At 44.2% G+C, this 25,526-nt stretch overlaps 1 protein-coding gene across 2 annotated transcripts in view; it reads right to left on the bottom strand.

The window, feature by feature from the left end:
- Nucleotides 1-20,056: 20,056 nt before the first annotated feature.
- Nucleotides 20,057-25,526, bottom strand: part of ZBED4 (zinc finger BED-type containing 4) — a 40,589-nt gene continuing 35,119 nt past the window's right edge. For both annotated transcript variants that reach the window (XM_075927857.2, XM_075927866.2), the window contains exon 3: nucleotides 20,057-25,309. In XM_075927857.2, the coding sequence (XP_075783972.2) occupies nucleotides 21,399-24,917 (3,519 nt within the window). In that variant the 5' untranslated portion in view covers nucleotides 24,918-25,309 and the 3' untranslated portion in view covers nucleotides 20,057-21,398. The remainder of the gene's footprint in view (nucleotides 25,310-25,526) is intronic.

Genomic DNA, 25,526 nt, shown 5'->3' with positions numbered 1-25,526 from the left:
GAAATACCTGCAAACTGCATGGAAACTGTTTGAGAACACCATAATAGAGAAGCAACTTAAATGTATACCCCCACAAAAAAAAACAGAACAAAAAAAAAAAAGTGTGCCATGGTAGTTTAACCACCAAGTGAAAGAAGCAATGAGCATAGTTTAGAAAGCAGAAGTTAAATCTACTAAAGAAAATAGAAGAGCACAAACTATTGCAAATAAAGTATAAAAAAATAATGATGATAGTTTTTGGCTAGGTGTTCTTCACATTCTTTTTTGGATAACATTTTTTTTTAGTACATCAGACGCAGGAAGCCTGCTAAATCACCAGTGGTGCCATTGGGTGATCAAAATGCTAAAAGTACCACTCAAGGATGATAAGGTAATTGCAGAAAAACTAAATGAATTCTTTGCACCAGTCTTAATGGCTGAGGACATGAGGGAGATTCCCAAATTGAGCCATTCTTTTAAGTGACAAATTTGAGGAACTGTCCCAGATTGAGGTGTCAAACTGATGAACAAACTGATGAACTAAACAGTCATCAGGACTAGGGATGTAAGGGTGTGTCTAGACTACAGGGTTGTTGTTTTTTTCCCCCGAAAAAGTGGCCTTTAAAAAAAAAAAAAAAACTTTACCCTGCATCTAGACTGCTGCCGTGTTCTTTTGAAAGTAAATCGAAAACACAGCAGTTTTTTCGACCATGGAAAACCTCGTTTTACGAGGAAGAATGCCTTTTTTCTAAAGTGCTCTTTCAAAAAAAGGCACTATGTAAAGCAAACTGCTTTTTCGAAAGAGCATCCAGACTGCTTGGGTGCTCTCTTTTGAAAAAGCGGCTTCCTTTTTCGAAAGTACTGGTTGTAATCTAGATGCTCTTTTTCAAAAGATGCTTTTTTGAAAGAGGCTATGACTAGACTGCAAACCTAAGTGACTAGTCGTGTCTCCTCCCTCCCCTCCATTGTTGCCTCTATCAGGCACCAGGCTTTGTTTGCCAGGTACAAGGTGAATACCTCACAGGCGGCTGGTCAGAGTTGAGATCTCCATGCCTGAAGCCTCCGCAGGGAGTATGAGGTCCCAATCGAGGAGTCCTCAATGGCACTGACAGCTTAGCAGGTGAAGTCTGATGCCAGACTCGGTGGCTTGTTCTATGCTTCCATAGTCTCTCCATCCCTAGAAGTGTTTAAGTCTCAGCTTGACAAAGCCCTGGCTGGGTTGATTTAGTTGGGATTAGTCCTGCCATGAGGGCAGGGGACTGGACTCGATGACCTCTCGAGGTCCCTTCCAGTCCTAGTATTCTATGATTCCGCAGCTCCAAGAAGTGAGCAGCCTGACTCCTGAGCTACAGAACTCTATTCAGGACCTCCTTTTAACACTGGGGCCCTATTCACAGAACAGACAGACACTAATCATAGAACCATAGAGCTGAAAGAAACCTCTGGTCATCAAGTCCAGCCCCCTGCTCTAAGCAGGACCAATCCCTACTAAATCAACCCAGCCAGGGCATTGTCAAACTGAGACCTAAACACCTCTACGGATGGAGACTCCACTACCTTTCCTAGGTAACCCATTCCAGTGCTTCACCACTCTCCTAGTGAAATAGTTTTTCCTAATATCCAACCTGGACCTCTCCCACCACAACTTGAGAGCACTGCTCCTTGTTCTGCCATCTGGCACTACTGAGAACAGTCTTTCTCCATCCTCTTTGGAACCTCCCTTCAGGAAGTTGAAGGCTGCTATCAAATCCCCCCTCACTCTTCGCTTCTGCAGACTAAACAGATCCAACTCCCTCAGCCTCTCCTCATAGGTCATATGCTCCAGCCCCCTAGTCATTTTAGTCGCCCTCTGCTGGACCCTCTCCAATGCGTCCACATCCTTTTTGTAGTGGGGGGCCCAGAACTGGATACAATACTCAAGATGTGGCTTCACCAGAGCCGAATAAAGGGGAATAATCACATCTCTGGATCTGCTGGCAATGCTCCTCTTAATGCAACCTAATATGCCTTTAGTCTTCTTGGCTATAAGGGCACACTGTTGACTCATATCCAGCTTCTCATCCACTGTAACCCCCCAGGTCCTTTTCTGCAGAACTACTACTTAGCTGGTTGATCCCCAGCCTGTAACACTGCTTGGGATTCTCCATCCCAAGTGCAGGACTCTGCACTTGTCCTTGTTGAATCTTATCAGATTTCTTGTGGCCCAATCCTCCAATTTGTCTAAGTCACTCTGGACCCTATCTCTGCCCTCAAGTGTATCTACCTCTCCCCCAACTTAGTATCCTCTGCAAACTTGCTGAGGGTGCAATCCATTTCCTCACCCAGATCATTAATAAAGATATTGAACATAACTGGTTCTAGAACCGAATCTTGGGGCACTCCGCTAGAAACCGACCACCATCCTGACATCGAGCCATTGATCACTACCCACTGGGCCCGGCCTTCTAGCCATCTTTCTATCCATCTTACCGTCCATTTATCCAATCCACATTCCCTTAACTTGCTGGCAAGAATATTGTGGGAGACCATATCAAAAGCCTTGCTAAAGTAAAGGTATATCACATCCACTGACTTTCCCATGTCCACAGAGCCAGTTACCTCATCATAGAAGCTAATCAGATTGGTCAGGCACGACTTGCCCTTTGTGAATCCATGCTGACGATTCCTGATTACTTTCCTCTCTTACAAGTGCCTCAAAATGGATTCCTTAAGGATCCCTTTCATGATTTCTCCAGGAACCAAAGAAAGACTGACCGGCCTATAGTTTCCTGGATCGTCCTTCTTCTCTTTTTTGAAGATGGGCACATTTGCCTTTTTTCAATCATCCGGAATCTCTCCCGATCTCCATGACTTTTCAAAGATAATGGCCAAAGGCTCCTCAATGACATTTGCGAACTCCCTCAGTACCCTCAGATGCATTAAGTCCGGCCCCATGGATTTGTGTACATTTAGCTATTCTAAATAGTTCCTAACCTGTTCTTTACCCACCAAAGGCTATCCATCTTCATCCCATCTTGCGTCACTTAGCACATTAGTCCAGGAGCTGACCCTGTCCGTGAATACAGAGGCAAAGAAAGCATTGAGTACTTTAGCTTTCCCCACATCATCTGTCACTAGGTTACCTCCTTCTTCCAGTAGGGGCCCCACACGCTGTCTGATCACCTTCTTCTTGCTAACATGCCTGTAGAAACCTTTCTTGTTGTTATTCACATCCTCTGCCAGTTGCAATTCCAATTGTGCTTTCTCCTTCCTGATAACCACCCGCTATTCTCCAGCTATACCTTTAAACCCCTCCCTGGTCATTTGTCCAAGTTTCCACTTTTTGTAAGCTTCCTTTTTATGCTCAAGTTCACCAAGGATTTCCCCTATAAGTCAATCCGGACTCCTACCATGTTTGCCTCTCTTGCCAAGCATCGGGATGGTTTATTTCTGTGCCTTCAATAAGGCTTCTTTAAAATAATACCAGCTGTCCTGGACTCCTTTCCCCTTCATGTTAGCATCCCAGGGAATTCTGCCCATCAGGTCTCTGAGGGAGTCAAAATCTGCTTTTCTGAAGTCCAAGGTGTGTATTTCACTACTGTCTTTCCTTCCTTTGGTCAGGATCCTGAAATCTACCATCTCATGATCACTGCTTCCCAGATTGTCACCCACCTCTACTTCCCCTATTAGTTCCTCCCTGTTTGTGAGCAGCAGGTCAAGCTGCACACAGCCCCTGGTTGGATCCTTCAGCACTTGTACCAAGAAGTTATCCCCAACATTCTCCAAAAACTTCCTGGATTGCCTGTGTACTGCCGTATTGGTCTCCCAACAGATGTCAGGGTGATTAAAGTCCCCCATCAGAACCAGGGTCTGCGATCTGGAAGCTTCTCTCAGTTTTCCAAAGAAAGCCTCATCTATTTCATCCACCTGATTCGGTGGCCTGTAGTAGACACCAACCACAACATCACTGCTGTTGTTTGCACCTCTAAACTTAACCCATAGACTCTCAAAAGGTTTTTCTCCCGCTATATACTGGAGTTCAGAGCAATCATAGTGCTCTCTTACATATAGTGCAACTCCTCCTCCTTTTCTCCCCTGCCTGTTCTTCCTGAAAAGTCTATACCCTTCCATGACAGCATTCCAGTCATGTGAGCCATCCCACCAAGTCTCTGTTATCCCAATTAAATCATATTTCTTGGACTGGGCCAGGGCCTCCAGTTCTTCCTGTTTGTTGCCCAGGCTTCTTGCATTAGTGAACAAACACCTCAGCTAACCAGTTGATCGCCCTATCTTCTCCCTTTGAATCAGGGGTCCTCCTTTCTTGCTTGTTCCTCTTTGCATTTCTTCCCGGTATCCGACTTTCCCACTCCCCTCAGGGTTTTGGTCACTGTCCCCCAATGAACCTAAAGCCCTCCTCACTAGGTTTGCAAGCCTGCCCGCGAAGATGCTCCTTCCTCTCTTGGTTAGGTGGATCCCTTCTCTTCCTAACAATCTTTGTGCCCAGAACAGAGTCCCATCGTCGAAGAAATCAAAGCCCTTTCTGCTACACCACCTGCTCAACCACGCATTTACTTCCTCAATTCGATGATCCCTGCCCCGTCCCTTTCCCTTCAACAGGGAGGATGGACAAGAACACCACTTGCGCTCCGAATTCTTGGATCCTTCTTCCCAGCACTACATAATCCGCAGTAACCTGCTCAAGGTCATTCTTGGCCCTATCGTTAGTTCCCATGTGGAGAAGCAGGAAGGGGTAGTGATCCGAAGGCTTGATCAGTTTGGTAAGCCTCTCAGTCACATCCTGAATTCGAGCTCCCGGTAAGCAGCACACCTCTCGAGATTCCAGGTCCGGACGGCAGATGGATGGCTCAGTTCCTCTTAGGAGGGAGTCCCCGACCACCACCATCCGTCGTCTTCTTTTTGGGGGGGTCGTCATGGATGCCCGAACCCTAGGACTACGCATCCTATGCCTTCCAGTAGACGGTGTTCCCTTGCAGTTTCTTCCTTGTGAGGTCCCTTCCAAAGCATTCACCACCGCAGAGCCTGTGGAGAGAGCCTGAAAGCGATTACTTACCTCTATAGCATCGGGGGATTCCTGTGCTGGCCTTTTCCCCTTCTAGAAGTTACATGCTGCCAGTTCTCTTCCTGGCCCCATACTGCTCTCACTGGCTCTTCTGCCTGCTGTGCTTGCAGGATTAAACGCTGCCTTATATCGAGGAAGTCTTCATCCTCTCTGATCGAGTGTAGGGTCGATACTTGGGCTTCCAGTCCTCTAATTTTTTCTTCTAAAATGGCGACTAGCTTGCACTTAGAACGGATTTCATCTGCACTTTCTTAGTTGCCTGGGCTAAAGGACTCCCATATGAACTTGAAAAATCTAGGCCTCTATATCCTGGGGACTGAGTGGAAAAGGTTTAAGCCCCAGTCCTCCCAACAAAAGGGCCTGTATCCCCACCAGGAGAGATCCCACTGATACCCACAGTCCTCCAAGTGGAGACAGGGCCATCATCCTCCATCAGGCCAACAATAGACCAGCCAGGCAAAACCCCAAGGCAAGCATTCCTTTTGAAGGTTCCCCCGGGATGACATACCAGACTCCCAAGATCCTGCCCGCCTCTTCTCTTTCAGGCTCCACCCCTTCTTCCCGGCACAGAGGGATATTACATCGGACTATTGGGTCCTAGACAGTGTCCAGCATGGCTACATCTTCCAGTTCTCCTCCAACACCACCCTCCACTCCCATCTCTCTTCAGGGACACTTCTCACAAGCAGCTTCTCAAACAGGAGTTATCCCAGTTGCTCCAGGTGGGAGCAGTGGAAAAGGTGCCACCAGAGTTCAAGAACAAACATTCTTCTTCGAGTGGTCCCCGTGGGTGCTCCACTCCAGGTGTCGGGTCCCGTCCCGGCGCCGCTGGTTGGAAAGTTTTCCATAGCCGTAGCCGGGCTGGACCGCGCATGCGCGAGCGCAGCGCGCGGCGTTCGCACCTTTGCAACGGTCCGGCCCCCGCTTGTCAGTTCCTCTCAGCCGCCCGTGGTCGCTGGCAGAACGCCGCTTCTCTCCTCACAGGAATGTCCTTTTAAAAAAAAAAAAAAAAAAAAAAAAGGATAAAAGAAGAAGAAGAAAAATTATGCCTGGGTCACCAGGTTTTAAGCGGTGTCTACACTGCAAGGAAGCCATGCCCGCATCTGACGGGCATGAAGCCTGTGTAAGATGTCTGGGAGAGGCGCATGTACCCCAAAAATGTGCTCACTGCACAAAATTAACTCCCAGGGCGCGCAGAGAAAGGGATATGCGTTTAAAACTCCTTCTCTGCGATAAGGCACTACAGCCTTCTGAACAGCAGTTCTCAGAAGCTCCCGGAGGGCAAGGTAATAGATCAAGGTCTCCACCGGCAGCGGGAACGAAAAAGAAAAGGGCTTCCCCTACGCGCTCCCTCCCGCCTCCTTCAATGTCCCGCGTTCCTCAGGGACATGAGCAAGGGGCCTCCGGGGCCGCAAGACAGCCGGAGAGGTCGCATAAGCCGCAGGCGGCAGCATCAAGCCACACGTCATCGGCACCGGCTCTGCGCCCCGCTGACAGCGCCAATGACTCGCAGCGCGCGGCACCGCTGCAAGGGCTGGAGCCGCGGCAGTCTGCCCAGCCGCAAACCCGAGCGGCACCGCAAATGGCTGCATTAAGCCAGGGCAAGCCAGCACAGGGTCCGGCACCGGACGCAGCCCTGACAGACGGCACCGGGGAGTTTAGTGAACGGGGCCGGCAGAGCGCCCCCCACTGTGCTGAGTCGGCACCGGCGAATCAGCCTATTGTTACAGCCGCACCGGAGGAGCAGCTGACCACGGTGCCGGGCAGGGCAGCAGAACAGCATGGACGAGGCTATTCTCCAATCGGCAGCAGCGATTTGGCATACTCCGGCTTCGACTCCACCAACTTCGAAACCGGCGGAGAAGCGCTACTTTATAGCATCTAAAGACTCAGAATTTCTGTTTACTCATCCGCAGCCAAACTCTTTGGTTGTTGACGCAGCTCTCCAAAGGGCTAAGAACCCACAGCTAAAAAATGCGGGGGTTGATAAAGAGGCAAAGAAACTGGATGCCTTTGGCCGGAAGGTTTATACATCGGCCACGCTGCTCCTTCGCATAGCGAACTATACAGCTCTCTTGGCGAATCACAGCTTCGATAGTATAGCGAAGCTTACTGAGCTATCCCAGAGATCATCAGACGCGGACAGGGAACTGCTCCGATCTATCCTCAAGGAGGGCTATGCATGTTCAAAGGCTAACCTCCAGATAGCTATGGACATAGCTGATACGGCAGCGCGGGGAGTAGCAACAGCGGTGTCAATGAGGCGCTCTTCCTGGCTCGCCACGGCGGCGGTGCCTAAGGAGCTGCACTCCAAGGTAGAGGACCTTCCCTTTGATAAGGTAAAGTTGTTTGCAGATAAAACAGACGAGGTCCTTCATACGGGGAAAGACTCAAGAACAACGCTTCGTACGCTCGGCATGTACGCACCACCATTCCGTCGCCGGCGTTATTTCCCATACCAGAGACGGTATGATTATCAGTCTCGGAGGCAGCAAAATCGCCCTTTCGATCAATCGCGATGAAGACAGCGCCCTCAACGAAGGCGTCCACCACCACCACCTAGAATGTCGGGCACACCTGCCTCAAAACAGCAAGTTTGACTCCCTGGTTGAGGGCAAGCGCACACTACCAATCACTCTGGCAAAACCCATTTTCCACCACCGCCTACGACCTTATTATCACCAATGGGTCGAAATAACATCGGACAAATGTGTTCTGGAAGTCATAAACAGCGGTTTTACCATTCCCTTCGTCTCCATCCCCCCCACCACCCCACCCTCCCCGTCCCTTTTCAGGGACCCATCTCACGAAAATCTCTTGCAACAGGAAGCTCATCACCTCCTGGATATCGGAGCAATAGAGAGGGTCCCCGATCAGTTCAGGGGAAGAGGGTTCTATTCCAGATACTTTCTAACGGAAAAGAAAACGGGGGGTTGGAGACCCATTCTCGATTTAAGAGGTTTGAATCGTTATCTTCGCAAACAGCGTTTCAAAATGGTGACCCTGAATTCTATAATACCATCCCTCGATCCCAACGATTGGTTCGCTGCCCTCGATTTACAAGATGCGTATTTTCACATCACAATACATCCCGCTCACAGACGTTTTCTGCGATTTGTGATAGGCCACGAACATTTCCAGTATCGGGTTCTACCGTTCGGGCTTGCGTCAGCTCCCAGAGCGTTTTCAAAAACCTTGGCTGTTGTAGCGGCGCATCTGCGTCGGTTACAGGTGATAATATACCCGTACCTGGACGACTGCTTGATAAAAGCTGCCACGCAGCGAGAGGTATCACAGATGGTGGCGACAGTCGAGCAAACGTTCGAATCACTCGGCCTCCTTCTCAACAAGCAAAAATCGACACTTGTCCCAACTCAATTCATAAAATTTATAGGGATAAACCTAGATTCGCGCATGGCGAGGGCTTATCTACCTCAAGAAAGGTTCCATGTAATCAAGGATCTGGTTACTATACTCACAAGGAACATGACCGTGTCGGTACACAATTGCCTTCGTCTCCTGGGACATATGGCAGCAGCCACTACAGTAGTCCCTCATGTGCGCCTCCACTTGAGGAGTCTCCAACATTGGCTATCCACGGTTTATGTCCCCGTGAGACACGACATTCAAAAACTAGTGTGGTTACCTCCGCATGTTCAGAGATCGCTGCAGTGGTGGACAAAAGAGCAAAACCTCCTGCTGGGAGTTCCATTCCATCGACGACAACCAACGGTACAGATAACATCGGATGCCTCGCTCATAGGCTGGGGGGCCCACATGGACAGCGAACGAATCCAGGGCAAATGGTCGCTCAACGAGAGGCGTCTGCACATAAATTTGTTGGAACTTCGAGCGATTTTCTACGCATGCAAACATTTTCTTCCTCAGATCAAAGGTCTCACAGTAAGGATATTGACGGACAATGTAGCTGCGATGTATTATATCAACAGGCAGGGAGGAGCACGATCACGCTCCCTATGCGCCGAAGCAGTACGGTGTTGGAACTGGTGCATACAGAACAGCGTAACCATAACAGCATCATACTTATCTGGCACCGCCAATGTAATTGCAGACTCCCTCAGCAGGCAATTCCCCACGGACCACGGGTGGGAAGTAAGGACAGACATACTATCTGCGATATTTCGAAGATGGGGTACCCCACTGGTAGATCTATTCGCAACATACAGCAACAGGAAGTGTCGCCTATATTGCTCAAGAGCAGGGCTCGGCAAAGGCTCTCTAGGCGATGCACTTCTGATCAGATGGAAGAAGGCACTTCTGTACGCGTTTCCTCCCACGCCACTTATCTCCAGGACACTGGAGAAAATCAGATTAGAGGCGGCGACGGTCATTTTGCTAGCGCCAGCATGGCCCAGACAAGCCTGGTATCCATTCTTACACAGGATGTCAATTCAGCCGCCTTACCCTCTTCCTCTCCATCAAGATCTCCTTACGCAGGAACGAGGTGCGCTAGTACACCCCAGACTGCAGCCGTTGCATCTGACTGCGTGGCTTCTCAGTGGTTGAAAGGAGACGAAAATCTGTGCTCTGAAGAGGTCAAGACAGTACTTCTTCACAGTAGGAAGGAGTCTACGCGGAATACGTACCTGGCAAAGTGGCGAAGATTTTCTGACTGGTGCACTCAGAACGACATGCACCCCCTATCATCCCCTCTACAGAATGTTTTGGACTACATCCTTTATTTACGGAACTCAGGTCTTACACTATCATCTCTAAGAGTGCACATGGCAGCCATCAGGGCTTTTCACCTTCCAGTAGAAGGTTCAGCGCTCTTCTCCCATGTGATTACAAAGAGGTTTTTGAAAGGACTCCAAAACCTATATCCGCCACGAAGCGCACCCTCCCCGTCTTGGAATCTCGATTTAGTGTTGGATACCATTATGTACCCACCTTTCGAACCCTTGATATCGGTTTCGCTACATTATTTAACGATGAAAATAGTCTTCCTTCTTGCGATTACATCGGCAAGACGGGTGGGGAAACTGGGGGCGCTGATGGCAAGCCCTCCCTTTACGATTTTTTCCAAAGACACAGTAACGCTTCGATTACACCCGGACTTTATTCCCAAAGTCTGTTCTTCTTTCCACATTAATGAGCCTATCGTTCTCCCGACTTTTTATCCCAAACCTCATTCCTCCAGTAGAGACGCTCTGTTCCACACACTCGACGTCCGACGCGCACTGTCTTTCTATATAGACAGAACACGCCAATGGTGACGAACTGACAGGTTATTGGTATCCCTGGCACCTAGATCGGAAGGCAAGGCACTTTCCACTCAGCGCATTGCAAAATTAATTACGCTCTGCATTACGGAATGTCACTCAATTAGAAACAAACCTCTTCCTTCTTTGCCTCGGGCTCACTCCACACGAGCGGTAGCGACTTCCACCGCCTTTGCAAGGGGAGTTCCCCTAGCGGATATCTGCCGTGCGGCTACTTGGGCTTCTAGTGTAACTTTCGCACGTCATTATGCCATAACGAAGAGATGGGCTTCAGACGCTGCGGTAGCCTCGGCGGTACTGTCCACGGTAGAAAATAATTGACCCGGAGCGCGTTCTGGGTTACTGCTTTGTACTCACCTGGAGTGGAGCACCCACGGGGACCACTCGAAGAAGAAGAAGTTACTCACCCTGTGTAGTAACGATGGTTCTTCGAGATGTGTCCCCGTGGGTGCTCCACGCCCCACCCTCCTCCCCGCTCTGGGTCTCTTTGTTTTGTCTTCCAGGGACCGAGCGGTGAGAGGAACTGACAAGCGGGGGCCGGACCGTTGCAAAGGCGCGAACGCCGCGCGCTGCGCTCGCGCATGCGCGGTCCGGCCCGGCTACGGCTATGGAAAACTTTCCGACCAGCGGCGCCGGGACGGGACCCGACACCTGGAGTGGAGCACCCACGGGGACACATCTCGAAGAACCATCGTTACTACACAGGGTGAGTAACTTCTTCTTTCTACTTCCACTACTTTTTGATCCCCAAGGTAAAAGGGGGCCTACGGCCTATATTGGACTTACAGGGCCTCAACAAATATTTAGTCTGCCTCAAGTTCCATATGGTTTCCCTGGCCACTATCATTCCTGTCTTGGATGCTGCTCTTGACCTCAAGGATGCGTACTTCCATATCGCCATCTTTGAAGGCCACAAGTGCTTCCTGAGATTCATAGTGGGGAAAGAATCACTACCAATCCACTGTACTGCCCTTTGGCCTATCTACAGCTCCCAGGGTTTTCACCACATGTATGTCAGTGGTTGCAGCATACCTGAGGTATCAGGATGTATCAGTGTACCCTTACCTGGATGACTGGCTCGTCAAGGGCCCATAAAGGCTGACGGTCCAGTGTGACACGTATCTCCTCCTGGACGCATGCTGCCAGCTTAACCTGCTGATCAACAGATAAAGGTCCTTCTTCATACCAACTCAAAGGATAGAGTTTATAGGAGTTGTTCAGGACTCAACCACAGCCAAAGCATCGCTCCCATCAAGAGAGATTTGAGGCCCTGTTAGACATTCAATAACTCACAGGCACTCCCACGAGAGCACAGATATGTCTGCAGATCCTTGGGCATATGGTTGCTTGCCCGTAGATACTGCCCTTGGCCAGACTCAGAATGAGGCCCCTTCAGCTGTGGCTGGCCTTGGTATACGTACCAGTAAAACACTCTCTGGCAAGAGTAGTAACTGTCCCGCCCCAAGTTCTGTCAGCCCTGGTCTGATGGATGAGCCTGGACCAAGTCACGTCAAGCAATCCATACCATCCTCAACTGCACTTGTGAGAGCTAGTAGCCAATGCTTCAGACTGCAGTTGGGGGGGGTCCACTTGGGGGGACCTTTGCAGTCAGGGCACGTGGTCCGTTCAAGAGAGATCACTCCTCAAACATAAAAGAGCTAAGAGTGATTAGGAACACATGCAAGGGGTCTCTCCCTCACCTCACAGACATCTGCCACCGTGTACTATGTAAACAGACAAGAAGGGACCCGCTCTGCAAGGAAGCTATGAAACTTCCCTCCTTTTCCCCTCATCTACAAAGTCCTGCAAAAAGGCTAAGAGACAAGGTGACGGTGATCCTCATTGTACTGGCCAGGCCTGACCAGCATTAGTTTGGGGCACTGCTGAATCTGGTGTCCCATATGCCCAGGCAGCTGCTGCTGAGATCATACTTGCTCCCCCAGGACCAAGTGTGCTTGCTCCACCTGACAGCATGTTCACCTGTGATTGAACCCCCAAGAGCTAGTGTGTTTGGACAACATTCAGAGGGTTCTCCTCGAGAGTCAAAAGTCCTCAACGTGGTCTGTCTATGCTGCAAAATGGATTTGTCCGTATGGGTGCAGCAGCAGCATGTCGCTCCAGCCAAAGCTTCCCTTCAGGAAATCTTGGACTATTTGCATCTGAAGCAGCAAGGCCTTGCTCTGGCTACCATTAAAGTCCATCTGGTGACCATTTCTGTGTTTCAGCCGCCCATGCAGGCTTTTTGGTATTCTCTCATATCAACTCCTGATTCCTAGAGGCCCAGAATGCCTCTAGCCTCAGGCCAGAGCCCCTGTCCCGCAGTGTAACCTGAACCTAGTCTTGGCACAACTCATGAGTCCTGTTAGAGCCCTTGGCCCCATGTCCGTTGGTGCTGCTCTCCTTCAAGGCAATTTCCTTCCTGATTGCCATCTCTTCGGCTAGACTGGTGGTGGACCTACAAGCACTGACATCAGAATTGGCATGTACTGTACCTGGTTCTTCAAGGATAAGGTCCAGCTGCATCCTCATCTAGCCTTTCTCCCCAAGATGGTCTCCACCTTCTGTGTGGACCAGATTTTTCTGCCAGTCTTCTATTCCAAGCCTCATATGAACAACGAGAGGTGCCTTCACTTACTGGATGTACGTTGAGTGCTGGCCTTTTACCTAGAAAGGACAGCTACCTTTCACTGCTCCACATAGGTATTCCTGGCCTATGAGGCACATGGGAGGGGTTAACCCATTTCCTCACAGCAATTGTTCCAATGGATCACTTCCTGCATCTGCATGTCCTGCGAGTTGACAGGGGCCCAGTCATCAGAGTTGATTAGGGTCCTCTCCACCAGGGCTTGGGCTTTCTCATGCATTTACCTTGTGCACATCCTGATCCAGGACATTTGTCGGGTAGCAACATGGTTATCGGTATGTACATTTACGTCTGATTATGGCATCAAGCAGCAGGCCGGGGACGATGCTGTGTTTGGCAGAGCTGTACTGCAGTCTGCATTCCCACAACTCCTACCCACCTCTGCAGACACTGCTTAAAGTCACCTATGTTGAAGGGACATGAGCAAGCACTCAAAGACAACAATTACCTGTTCTGTAACTGGTATTCTTCGAGATGTATTGCTCATGTCCATTCAACCTCCCACCCTTCCCCCTTCTGTCAGAGTTCCATCAACAAGAAACAGAAGGGAGGGGACAGGGGCACCCTATGTATTGAGGCATGTGTGCGCCACTCCAGGAGCACTGGGGACACCAGCCTCTATGGATACTGCTTAGGGAAAAACTTGGGGCACCAGTGCACATGGCAGGCACACACATCTATGTTGAATGGACATGAGCAACCCATCTCAAAGAACACCAGTTACAGAACAGGTAACTCTCTCTTTTCTTCACCTTGTTTGCAGCAGCAGCAGCCTAAAAAGCAAACAATGTTGGGAATCATTAAGAAAGGGTAATTAAAAAGTGTGTAGTAGGGAATGGTTGACATATGAAGAGACAGTAAGACTAGTACTCTTCAGCTTGGAAAAAAGGTGACTAAGAGTATGTCTAGACTATGTCCCTCTGGCAACAGAGGGATGTAAATTAGACATACCGAAATTGCTAATGAAGCGGGGATTTAAATCTCCCACGCTTCATTAAAATAAAAATGGCTGCCGCTTTTTGCCAATGCGGCAATTTGCCTGCAAAAAGCAGCAGTCTAGACGGGGATTGGTCAGCAAGGAAAGCCTTTTCTTACCGATCTTGTACACCTCATTGCACGAGGCATAAGGGATTGGTCGGAAAAGGCTTTCCTTGCCGACCAATCCCCATCTAGACTACTGCTTTTTGCCAGTAAATTGTGGCATCGGCAAAAGCAGTGGCCATTTTTGTTCTAATGAAGTGTGGGAGATGTAAATCCCCGCTTCATTAGCAATTTCGGTATGTCTAATTTACATCCTTCTGGCAATAGAGGGTATGTCTAGACTACATCCCTAAGTGGGGATATGATAGAGATCTATAAAAGCATTATTGGTTTGGTGAAAGTGAGTTATTTACTCTTTTCCACCTCCCACCCCCGTCCCTTATTCTTCTTCCCCCTTCCCCATTCCTACTTATTTCGTGTTCACATCCCAAACTCATAACTCCAGTTATCTGAAGAAGTGGGTTGTGCCCAGGAAAGCTCATACCACCATCTACATGTTTTGTTAGTCCATAAAGTGCTCCCAGACCATTTGTTTTTTTCTGTAACAGACTAACTTGGCTACCCCCTGAAGCTCAAGAATTAATGTTTCATTCATTTGGGGTCACCAAATGAAAATTAATAGGTGGCAGGTTTAAAACAAGAAGTACATCACACAACGCACAGTCAACCTGCAGACCTCCTTGACAGAGGATGCTGTGAAGTCCAAGAGTAAAAGGGTTCAAAAAAGAACAAAATACATTTATAGAGGATTGTAGGGCCCATCAATGGCTATTAGCCAGGATGGGTACGGATGGTGTCCACAGCCTGTTTGTCAGAAGCTGGGAATGAGTGAGGGGGCTGGATCACCCCCTCTAGGGCACCTGGCATTGGCCAGTCAGAAGACAGAATACTAGGCTGGATGGATCTTTGGTCTGACCCAGTATGACTATGAGTTTGGGGGGGGGGGGGGGTTAAATTGTTTTTATGATGAAAATTGCATTTAAAATGTTTACCAATTTGTTAGTGTCTGTAAAATCGGAACTTTTAGATATAATTGTTAATGAATACATATTACTTCAAAAACATTTTAACTTCTAAAGAACGTCAGATCACATCTTTCTCTGTTCACATTGAGAGAACATAAATCCAGTGCAGTGATATCTTGTCAGAGATGATAGTTGGGAATGTGTTGGCCACAGATTTTGTTTTTCCTTTACAATCATTCTGCATACTCTTGCTTGTCTTTTGTGTAACAATTATTATTCAGGTGTGCAAGTTTGAGGTTGCATCTCTATTGTTTCTAACTGGGAACAGAATTAAAATAATTTGAATGTGTCTAGCATTTTGGGTAACTGCAATCTCAACTTTCATTAACCTAAAGATCTTGAAAATAAATAACTCCATCTTGTCCATATATGTTGCAATCTTATCTTCAGGTCTTTTTGGTCAAGTTTTTGAAAAATGGAAATTATCAGACTGTCCTCAGGAAAGAATGCCTTTTCTGCAACGTCAGAAGGCCCAGGCATGAGAATCCTCATTGTTAGCTACCGCTGCCCTACTTTCCTCCCAAATTTGGGAATGCTCTTCAAAGCACACACTTAAGAGCAGTAGAAGCCAACCTCCCTCATGTTTTTTTATTATAATTCTGAATGCTTAGATTCCTTCTACACAAATTAGTTTAATTCTTCAAACTGCAATAAAGAAACAAAACCACAAACCAAGCTTGGTATCAATATAAGCAAGACTGTTTGACCACAGCTTTCACTGTTAGTGGATTACACAATCGGTCACAGCTTTGTCTTAAATGGAGTTTGCCACTGTGACTGGTTGAAAGGGATGGCAGGAATAAAAGCATCATTAAAAGTTACACTATATTGTTTCTCAATATGGTATTTTTGCCCTGAGCTTTTTAGCCTTCTAGTGGTGGGTGTTGATCCTTTTAATGTATGTCAGAGTATATAACAGCTAAATTGCATTACATGTGTTAATATGATGTTACAAAGACATAACCAAATCTGAGTAAGTTTTAATTTAAAATATCTTAAAGGTGGAGCTGGTAGCACTTCCCTGACACGTTCCGTCATTCTGGCAATCTTTTCTTTGAGAAACTTAGCTCCTCCATACTTTAAGGTCAGGACTTTTAAAAAAAAAATCACCCAAATTTGGCCAATTTATGTCTTGTTACTATCCAGGTATGCTAAGTCTTGTCAGAGTTTAGCAACTAAAATCTAAGATTCTGGCCACTCAAGCATACTCAAACCTTTCACAGCTTCTAGTGCTGACCAGACTGCTCATGCATCATTCCACAGAGTGACTGAGCAGATTTCAGCCGGAAAGCATGGGGAGAGTAACAGCTGTGCAGAACAACTCCTATAACTACTGTTCCCAGCCTGAGTCAAGTCACAGACTAGAACTGAGCAGGGACCCAGTCTTTCCTATGTTCGCAGTGACCTACTGTGCTGGTGCAGACAAAGCAGAGGAGGAAGCCACCTGGATATAAATGTGAAAAGGCACAAGAACCAAACCCAGCTGGGAAGCACTAAGTTAGAACAAACTATTCTTTGGTAGCCAAATAAAATTCCCATATACTGCAGTGGCGTCATTGTGCATATAGATGAAGTGTCTATGTGCCAGAATACAAACTTCACAACTGTTTCGATGTTTCCTTTAGCCGGGAGAATTACACAGGTAGTAACTAACTAAGCCATTTGCTTACTCCTGTTCATACCTGTGGCAAAAAAAAACCCAAAACCAAAACACCTACAACCCTGTAAGATCAACATTCTCCTTTAATGGGTCCATCCTGTAATATCTATAACTCAAGACAAAAGTCCCTTTAAAAGAACTTCAATAACTAATATTTTTATCAAAAATTAATAGGAAAACATATTTCAATTTAAGTATTTTAAAATGTTAACTTAAAAAAATCTTGTCACTGTTTTCGTAACATTAAATTGGTGTTCTAGAGAAAGAACAATTCCTAACTGGGAAATTAATCTGCTGCTATGGGTTGCACACCGAGCATTTAACAGAGATGATTGATCTTTTGCCTTCATAGGGACTGTAGTTTTGGATCTATATTATCTGCAACTGTTTCACACCTTCAGAGTACAAGAGTACAACTTTGCAGTAATCAATATCTTTAAATATTGCTCAGATCATATCAATGTATTATTGACTTGCTTTTACATTTCTTACCTTAACACATCTATGAAATCACACTCATACACAGAAAAGCTTGAAGTACTTCTGTCACAAACTATGGATGTCTGAATTCAAGTGGGCAGGCTCCCATTGTTTGGAAAGATTAAGACTATCAGCAAACAACGTGGAACTTCATTTTTTTCATTCATTTTTATTTAAATATGTAGATCATTAATTGTTTTCAAACAATTAGAAGTCTAGATTCTAAAACCAATTTTTAAAACCAATCCTAGGGATAACTCTGTAAGTTGTTCATAGCAAAGTGGATCAGAGAGAGACTGGATTGGGTAATCTGAAGATTTGAAAAAAATTAAACTGTTACAAAAAAGGAGAACTAGGGTTAATTTGGATTATTTTTATTTGCTAACTATTGAAAATGACAAAGTCATGGGATCTGAAAAACTTCAAAGTAACAAATACTAATTGGTCTTTATGAGTGTTTGCAAAACAGTAGAGAAATGGGATAAAGAGTTATATCTTTCACTTTGCAAAGCCCACACTGGAGCTAGACAAGAGGAAGGTGCAAGCAGCAAGTACTCTTCCAATGCACCAGGAAACTCTGAGTCCAACACCATGAACTGTGATGGTGTGGATCTATGATGCATCTAGTACAGGCCAATGCCTAATATGTACAATCTAGCCTTAAGTGAATATACTCCTGATTTTAAAAATATTCAAATTACTATTCTTTCCATGCTGCACCAAAAAGTCTGTTTAAAGAAGTTTTAAAAAAGGATTTAGTTATGAGTTTAATAGAGAAATATAAATGTTTCCCAATTGACTACTTCCAACTGCGCTGTTAATTCTTATCTATACCAGGACAATATTTTATTTATAGCAGAAAAGGACTCCATATGTGCAACTATTTTTTTACATTTGATCAAAAATGTCTATTATTAAAAAATATATTGCCCTAAACTCCCCCCCAATTATTTTTTAAAATGTTGAGACAAAAAGTTAAATTCCTCAGAAATGCTGTTATGAAAGATCCACTCTATAAATATATGTTTCAAAATATTTAGCTGTAATTGTTCCCTTAACAGCTTATTTTCAAAATGTTTTGGAAAGTGTCATGCAGTAAATATTTAGTGACTGGAAGAACATCTCAGCAATCTTCACTGAACTTGAACGAGCACAGGGGTCAACACAACGCACAGGCCCTTGGGCAGCAGCACAGGTGGAGGGGGGAATCTGCACTCCTGGAAGGGACAGGACCTTGTGTGGAAGGGGTGGGGCTGGGGGCAGCATGCCCTCAGTGCCACCTGGACCATGTTGTGTCCCCTACTACCGCAGCCAGCCTTCAGAACCATCCAGGGCTCTGGCCACCACGACTGCTGCAGTAGTAGCAGCAGCAGTCAGGAGCCCTGGGCCCTTTTGAATTGCCAGGCCCCAGGCCAGTTTCTTCCTTTGTGCTCGCCCCATCTACAGGCCTGCAAATAAGCATACTGAAATACTGTGTACAGATGTGGTCACCTCATCTCAAAAAATATATATTGGCAGGGCTCGACAAATTATACGGTCTACTCGCCCAGAGCGAGTAGATTGTAACCCGGAAGAGCTGGGTTCCGGCGATCTGCACATGCGCAGATCACCCAACAGCACGGCTGGTGAGCAGGGCTCGCCGCGGTTCAGTGAGCCCTGTATATTGGTATTGGAAAAGGTTCAAGAAAAGGGCAACAAAAATGATTAGGCGTTTGGAACAGGTCCGATATGAAGAGAAATTAAAGAGACTGGGACTTTTCAGCTTAGAAGAGAGGAGACTAAGGAAGGATCTAATAGGGGTATATAAAATCATGACTAGTATGGAAAAAGTGAATAAGGAAAAATATTTACTTGTTCCCATAATATGAGAACTGCAAGTCACCAAATAAAATTAACAGGCAGCAGGTTTAAAACAAAAGGAAGTTTTCCTTCATGTAGCACAGTCAATCTGTGGAACTCCTTGACAGAGAATGCTGTGAAGACCAGGACTTTAACAAGGTTCAAAGAACAGATAAAAAGAACAAATTCATGGAGGTTAGGTCCTAAGTTCTGTCTAAGCCATGGGTTCCCAAACTGGTGGGGGATGCACCCCCAGGGGTGTGTGAAGAAATTTCGGGGGGGGGGCACATGAGGCCACCCAGACCCCTGTCAATTCCCCCCGCCAGAACACGCACAGCTCGGGCTGGCTGGGGCAGACTTCAAAATGGCCGCCACCTTAAAACGGCAGCGCCTGCTCTGCTCTTAAAAGGTTTTTTTTTCTCTCAACAAGTCTTGCTGACTTTTTGGGGGAGGAGGAGCATGAAGGTTTCTCAAAAAATCAAAAAGGGGGCGTGATGCCGAAAAGTTTGGGAACCAGTGGTCTAAGGTGTGCAGCAGCACAGCTTCACAGATGATTAATCAGCCCTGCCCAGTCAGTTCCATGCAGGAGGCCTTGAGCCTCTGACTGAGCAGGGATGATTAAATCACATGTGAAGCTGTGCTGCTTTGCAGATTAGGGGAACACTGGTTTGGTACAGAGACTATTAGCCAGGATGGATAGAATGGTGTCCCTAGCCTCCGTTTGTTAGAGGCTGGAAATGGATGACAGGAGAGGGATCACTTGATGATTCCCTGTTCTGTTCACTCCCTCTGGAGTGCTGGGCAATGGCCACTGTCAGAAGACAGGATACTGGGCTTAGATGGACCTTTGATCTGACCCAGTATGGCCCTTCTTATGAAAGAAATGATAATACTTGTAGTAAAATGCTACTCAATATAATGGCTGCAAAATATAGTCTGAAACAGAGAACTAAATATACCAATTAACCTTGCTTGCATCTAGTGTTCTTTGCAAAAATGTATGGTTCTGTATGTATTTGTATCAGTTTCATTCTCACAGTAAGCAGTTTTTCTACTTCCATCCGAGATGTAAAAGGCACATTGAATAGCACCAGAAATTGCAAATAAAATGTTTAATTTCAGAAACAGTTCACCGTTTATAAATACACTAAAACATAGTAAATGCAAAATTAGATTAGCATAGGTACAGTATTTTAACAAAACTACAATTTTTCTAAAAGGTCACAGGCAAATGAAATGACTTGCTTCCCAGAAGTATTTAATCAAACTGAAATGGGAAGATGAATATTTAGTAGTTGAAAGGAAAACATTCTTTAAAATTAAAATGCTGGCTTTTTATACTCTATATTTGAAGTTTAGAGGGTTCTACAATATCTCATTTGTCAGATGGACACCAACAATTATGAATCAATCCTATTACATAAAATTCTAAGCAGTGTACCATATCCATAAGGCTATTTATTCTTCAGAGGTGGTTATTTTTATACTAGGAACTTTTAAGATAGACTATTTGTTACACCCAGTTGTAATCATGTTGGGAACCAGGATTTAAATTTTAACCCATGGAACCCTTAGAATTTTGGTGAACAAAAGTTTTAAAAAGGCATTAGAACACCATCAAATCTTTCACTGTAAATATCTTGCCTTTTCACACACTGCATTAAATAAGCATTAATTCACAAACTTTAATAAAAACTTCCAGGAAGAGCTTATATAAATACTCAGAATATTTCTGTAATTCAGTTACAATGTAAAACCTGAATAGAACAACAGATGGGAAGTTTGATTACAGACTTCTGTATTATGTTCCATAATACCTCTAAATTTAGTTATATTTTCAAATACTAATCCAATCATCTCCTGACACAGTAAACAAACATCTTCCATAATAATTCTTCATAACCCCTTAAGTACTTTAGGGCTTGCAATTAAAAAAACTGCTAGGTAAAAAGATGGCTTGAATTCCACCTTTTATATACAGCTTTCTTTGACAGCTAGAAAAAAGCTATTTTGCTGAAATTAAAGCAATGTTTAACTAAAATACAGTACCTGGTTTATGGTTTTTACATAATTGAATAAAAACTACAGAATAGAACTGTTTACATCTTTTTGCCATTCTATTAAAACAAATGACCGCGCTTTTAATGTTCATTTACAATTATGGATTAAAACCTACATAATTTTGTATAATTTGACAAGACAGGCTATTTCTAGTGTGAACTTTTAAAAAACATATATACAATATCTGGCCTGAAGAACTATGAATAAGGCACATGTAGACATAATGAAAGCTGACGAAACTAAAATTTGGAATTACAGCCGCTGATTAGATGTCATACATGGCCCCTACTGGAGCAATTTAACAATCCAAATATTTAATATCCAAGTGAGCAACAATAGTTTTAGTCTGGCAATTTGTTCATTAGTTTCAATACTGGAAGTATATTAAGGGAAGATTCACTTTCAAAAAGATAAGTTTTTCAAAGTGTTCAATCATTAACCTTGACTGACTAAAGCTGCTGTTTTCATTGGATGTATTGAACAATCTCTCAGAAGGAACAATACTTGGTGGACAACCCAAGAATCTAACAGCCAATTTTGACAATACTGGCCAAGATGACTTCTTAAAGTTCCAGTAAGTTAGTGGGTCACACTTATGCTCAAGCACTTCTTCCTCCAAGTATGAGAGCACCATTTCCTCTGGTAACTTTGCCTTCTCTTTTAGATCTTTTGATTTTTTCATGTCAGCCATAAGTGAACAAAGATTATCCTCCCTATAGGAGTTTGTAGATGGTGAACCTATATCACACCCATTAGAAACAGGTTTATTATCTGAGGTAGAACTCAATATTTCCAGTTCCCTGATTAAGTCCAGTTTATACTGTTCAGCCTCCTCTTCTGTAAATAAGGATGTTTTGTAGCGAGGGTCTAAAAGTGTAGCAAAAATGTACCTTGGATCATGAAGCGTGCTGGACAATCTACTTACCATAGCTTCTTTCAAGGATTTTAACATAGTGTCAATGCCCACTGTTTCCTCAAACAACATGTCTATTTTTCTGTTAAGTATGTGAATCACTGGAATCACCTGGCTTAAAGTGGACATGTGAGTACTCATCTCTCGACTCGCAACTTCAAACGGTTTCAGAGCGTGACACACAGACTGCATAACTTCCCACTGATCGCAACTTATCAGCTCCCTAAAGCTGCACTCTATTGACATTTCATCAATTGCTCTTTTCTGTTCAATTAAGCGTTCAAGCATATGGAACGATGTATTCCATTTGGATGGAACATCCTGAATAAGTTGATGCTGAGGCAACTCATATTCTTTTTGTAACTCTGCTAATTTCTCCTTTGCTTTTGCAGACCGATGAACACGTTCACAAATCTTTCTTGCAATACTAAGCAAATTTTGAACCATTCTCTGACTTTTAATAGCCTCATTTACTATGAGATTAACAGTGTGACCAAAACATTGCACACTTGAATAATCACTTTCATTTAATGTTTTCCCTATACTCTGATTATCTGTAACAGTAATCCCAATCTGAAGGCCAATGGAAGTTATCCAGGCTTCCCACCAATATTCTAGTTGTTTTTGAATACTGATGCCATTGTAGTCGCAATCAATCTGTGACACATTTAAAAGTGCTGAACAATGGTAATCTTCACACTGTGGTCTAAATGAGGACTCAAATGATACCCAGTGAGCAGTGAGCGTTAGATATTCCCGTGTTTGATTGCTCATCCATATTCCTGATGTAAAATGTATTAGTCCGCTTTCAGCTTCTTTCAGATGTGAAATAATTATTTGTTTCACATTATCATACATTTCTGGAATTGCTGTCCTAGAAAAATATGATGGTGAAGGTAAAGAATACTGAGGTTGCAAGTATTCAAGCAGCCTGTTAAAGCCAATGTTGTCTACAAAAGAATATGGCTGAAGGTCGAGTGCAATCATTTCAGCTACAAGACTTGTAATTTTTTTGGCAACTGGGTGAGAATCACAAAACTTGTCATTGGTTTCATCAAAGGTTGAAGATCCTAATAATTCTGTGCTCAGTGGCATGTGATTATCCACAGAAGAGGACAACACTGTCTCTGAAACATCAGTTTTCAGCACATTGTTATGAAACCGCTGCAAATGTCTTAGAAGGCAACTTGTACCCAAATTTGTTGGCTTTTTCCCTCTGCTTATTGTATGTCCACAGTGCATACATATTACTTTAGTTGAATCTGCAGAACAAACTGAAAAGTGATTCCACAGTTTTGAGGTCTTCTTGCTACTGACAGGATATATAATCGGATTACCATTTGTAACCATAGGGGGTAAGTCAATCAATTTTGAAGATGAACATTCTGCAGAAGCCAAAGTAGCATAAGGAGAATTTGCCAAACTTGCATCTATAAAGCTTTTTTGGTTCCCAATCACCTCAGGGTGGCGTCTATATAAATGTCTCATCAAGCAGCTTGTCCCTACATCTCCTTTTTTGCCACGACTTATCATACAACTGCAGTACCTACATACAGCTTTTAGACTGTCTACGGGAGACAGTGAAAAATGATGCCAAACTTCTGATTTAAGCCTTTTCATAATCCTTTTATTCTGCTGAAACACAGAGCTATGTTCAAATATCAATGGACTTAATCCCTCACATTGCTTCTCAGGAGAAGACACTAAAGAGGCTTCACCTATATCATCAGATGACAATACTGATGAGTCTTCCACCAGAGAATCTCCAGAAGGGAGAGTAGAATGGATTTCCTCTGCCATTCTATCTGGAGAAGAAGAAGCAGACATTGATTCTTTAATCAGTTTTCCTGGAGAGGACGACCCAGAATTCAGATCACCATCGAAGGGCACTAAAGAAGGCAATAAAGTTGGAGGAGCAGAATACAAGGGTGGTATGCTTGTACCACCACCATTCTCCTGCAAAACAATGGAACGATGGGCTCGCCACATGTGCCTTATTAAGCAACTAGTTCCAAGATCTTTTCCATTCTTTCCTCTACTGAATTCATTCATACAGTGGATGCAGACTGCTTTAGAATTATCTGACGGAGACAAATAAAAATGTTTCCAGACAGCAGATCTTCTTCTAGAACCTGATGTACTCTTTGGAATTGGAACAGTTTTTTCCACTACATTCTCCATAGTTTCATCATACTGATTGTGTGGTAAGGGTGGAGATGACCTGACCATAACTTCTTCTTTGCTGCATTTTTCAGAAACTGGCAGGTCTGATACTTCTTTAGAAGAGACGACAGAAACAGATTCCTCAATTACTTGATCTGGAGATGGTATCTTAGAAGCAATTTTCTTGACCAGTTTTATAGGTGATAACACAGCACTTAAATCTCCAACATCTGCAGATTGAGGAGACAGTAACAATGAAGGCGAAGAAAAAGAAGATAGACCCGGAATACTTCCGTTTTCTTGAATAAGGACAGTAGGATGAGCGCGCCTCACATGCCTCATAAGGCAACTTGTACTTAGGTCCTTTTCATTTTTACCCCTACTAAATTCTTTCATACAGTACATACATATTGCTTTAGTGCTGTCTCGAGGAGATATAAAAAAATGATTCCAAGCAGGGGATTTTTTCCGGGAGCTTATGTTTCTACTAGAAAGGAGGCTTTGTGTCACAGCTTCCATTGCTACATCATAAAGAGTGCTACTGTATTGAGAAAACAGAGATCCATAATCATCTTCATTTTCTGTGGATAAATATTTGACAGGATTATTACTGATTAAATGTTTTTCTTTGTCTTCTTGTTCATCACTACTGTCTGTATGTTTGAAATCTTCAGGTTCATTTTTTATATCCATTCCTTCCAAAGTACAATTATTTATACTTTCTTCTTCTTGCTCTACTTTTAAATTGTTGATTTCATCTAACACAAAGTTACTAACCATTTTTGAGGAATAGGTCTTATTTTTTTCCATGGATGACAAATTATTCTTGCTGAATCTTCATGTATTAAGAAATAAATAAATACAAAAATGAATTATAATTTAGTTTAAATTATATATCATGTGCAATGCACAAACAAAAATGCATCAGCATAATCCTTGATTTTTGTATTCAATATTTTTTTTGTGCAAATGTAAATATGATTAGGCAAAAATGTACTGGAAAAGTTATAGCTCAAATTTGTGAAATCTCAATTTCTTTCCGGGACCAGTAGATCTCAGGTCACAAATTAATTTCTCAGAGACAACTATGGTTAAATACTTCATGTCGTAGACATAAGCCTATGAACTGAATGTTCTGTTTTCCTCATCAAGGAAGCCATTATATTCATCTTGATTAGATAATTATGATCCTTTCACACCATCTAGAAATAAAAAGAAACCCAAGTTAAACGGTTCAGATTTCAATATATGAAAATTGAAGATACTTATAAAACTAGTGGGCTTATTTAATATGCAATCCTGCATATAACATCCTAGCATTTAAACATTAATAAATACATTATTCACATTAATACACATAGGTTCAAACTAGTTATTTTAGCTTTGAATTTTGCACTTAAAACTAAAATCCTTATTTCA

This window comes from Pelodiscus sinensis, chromosome 1 (genome assembly GCF_052426305.1).
Source record: "Pelodiscus sinensis isolate ZL-2025 chromosome 1, ASM5242630v1, whole genome shotgun sequence".
Taxonomy (NCBI): Eukaryota; Metazoa; Chordata; order Testudines; family Trionychidae; genus Pelodiscus; species Pelodiscus sinensis.
The sequence above is the reverse complement of the archived record's forward strand: the minus strand, read 5'-3'. Positions and strand labels throughout refer to the sequence as shown.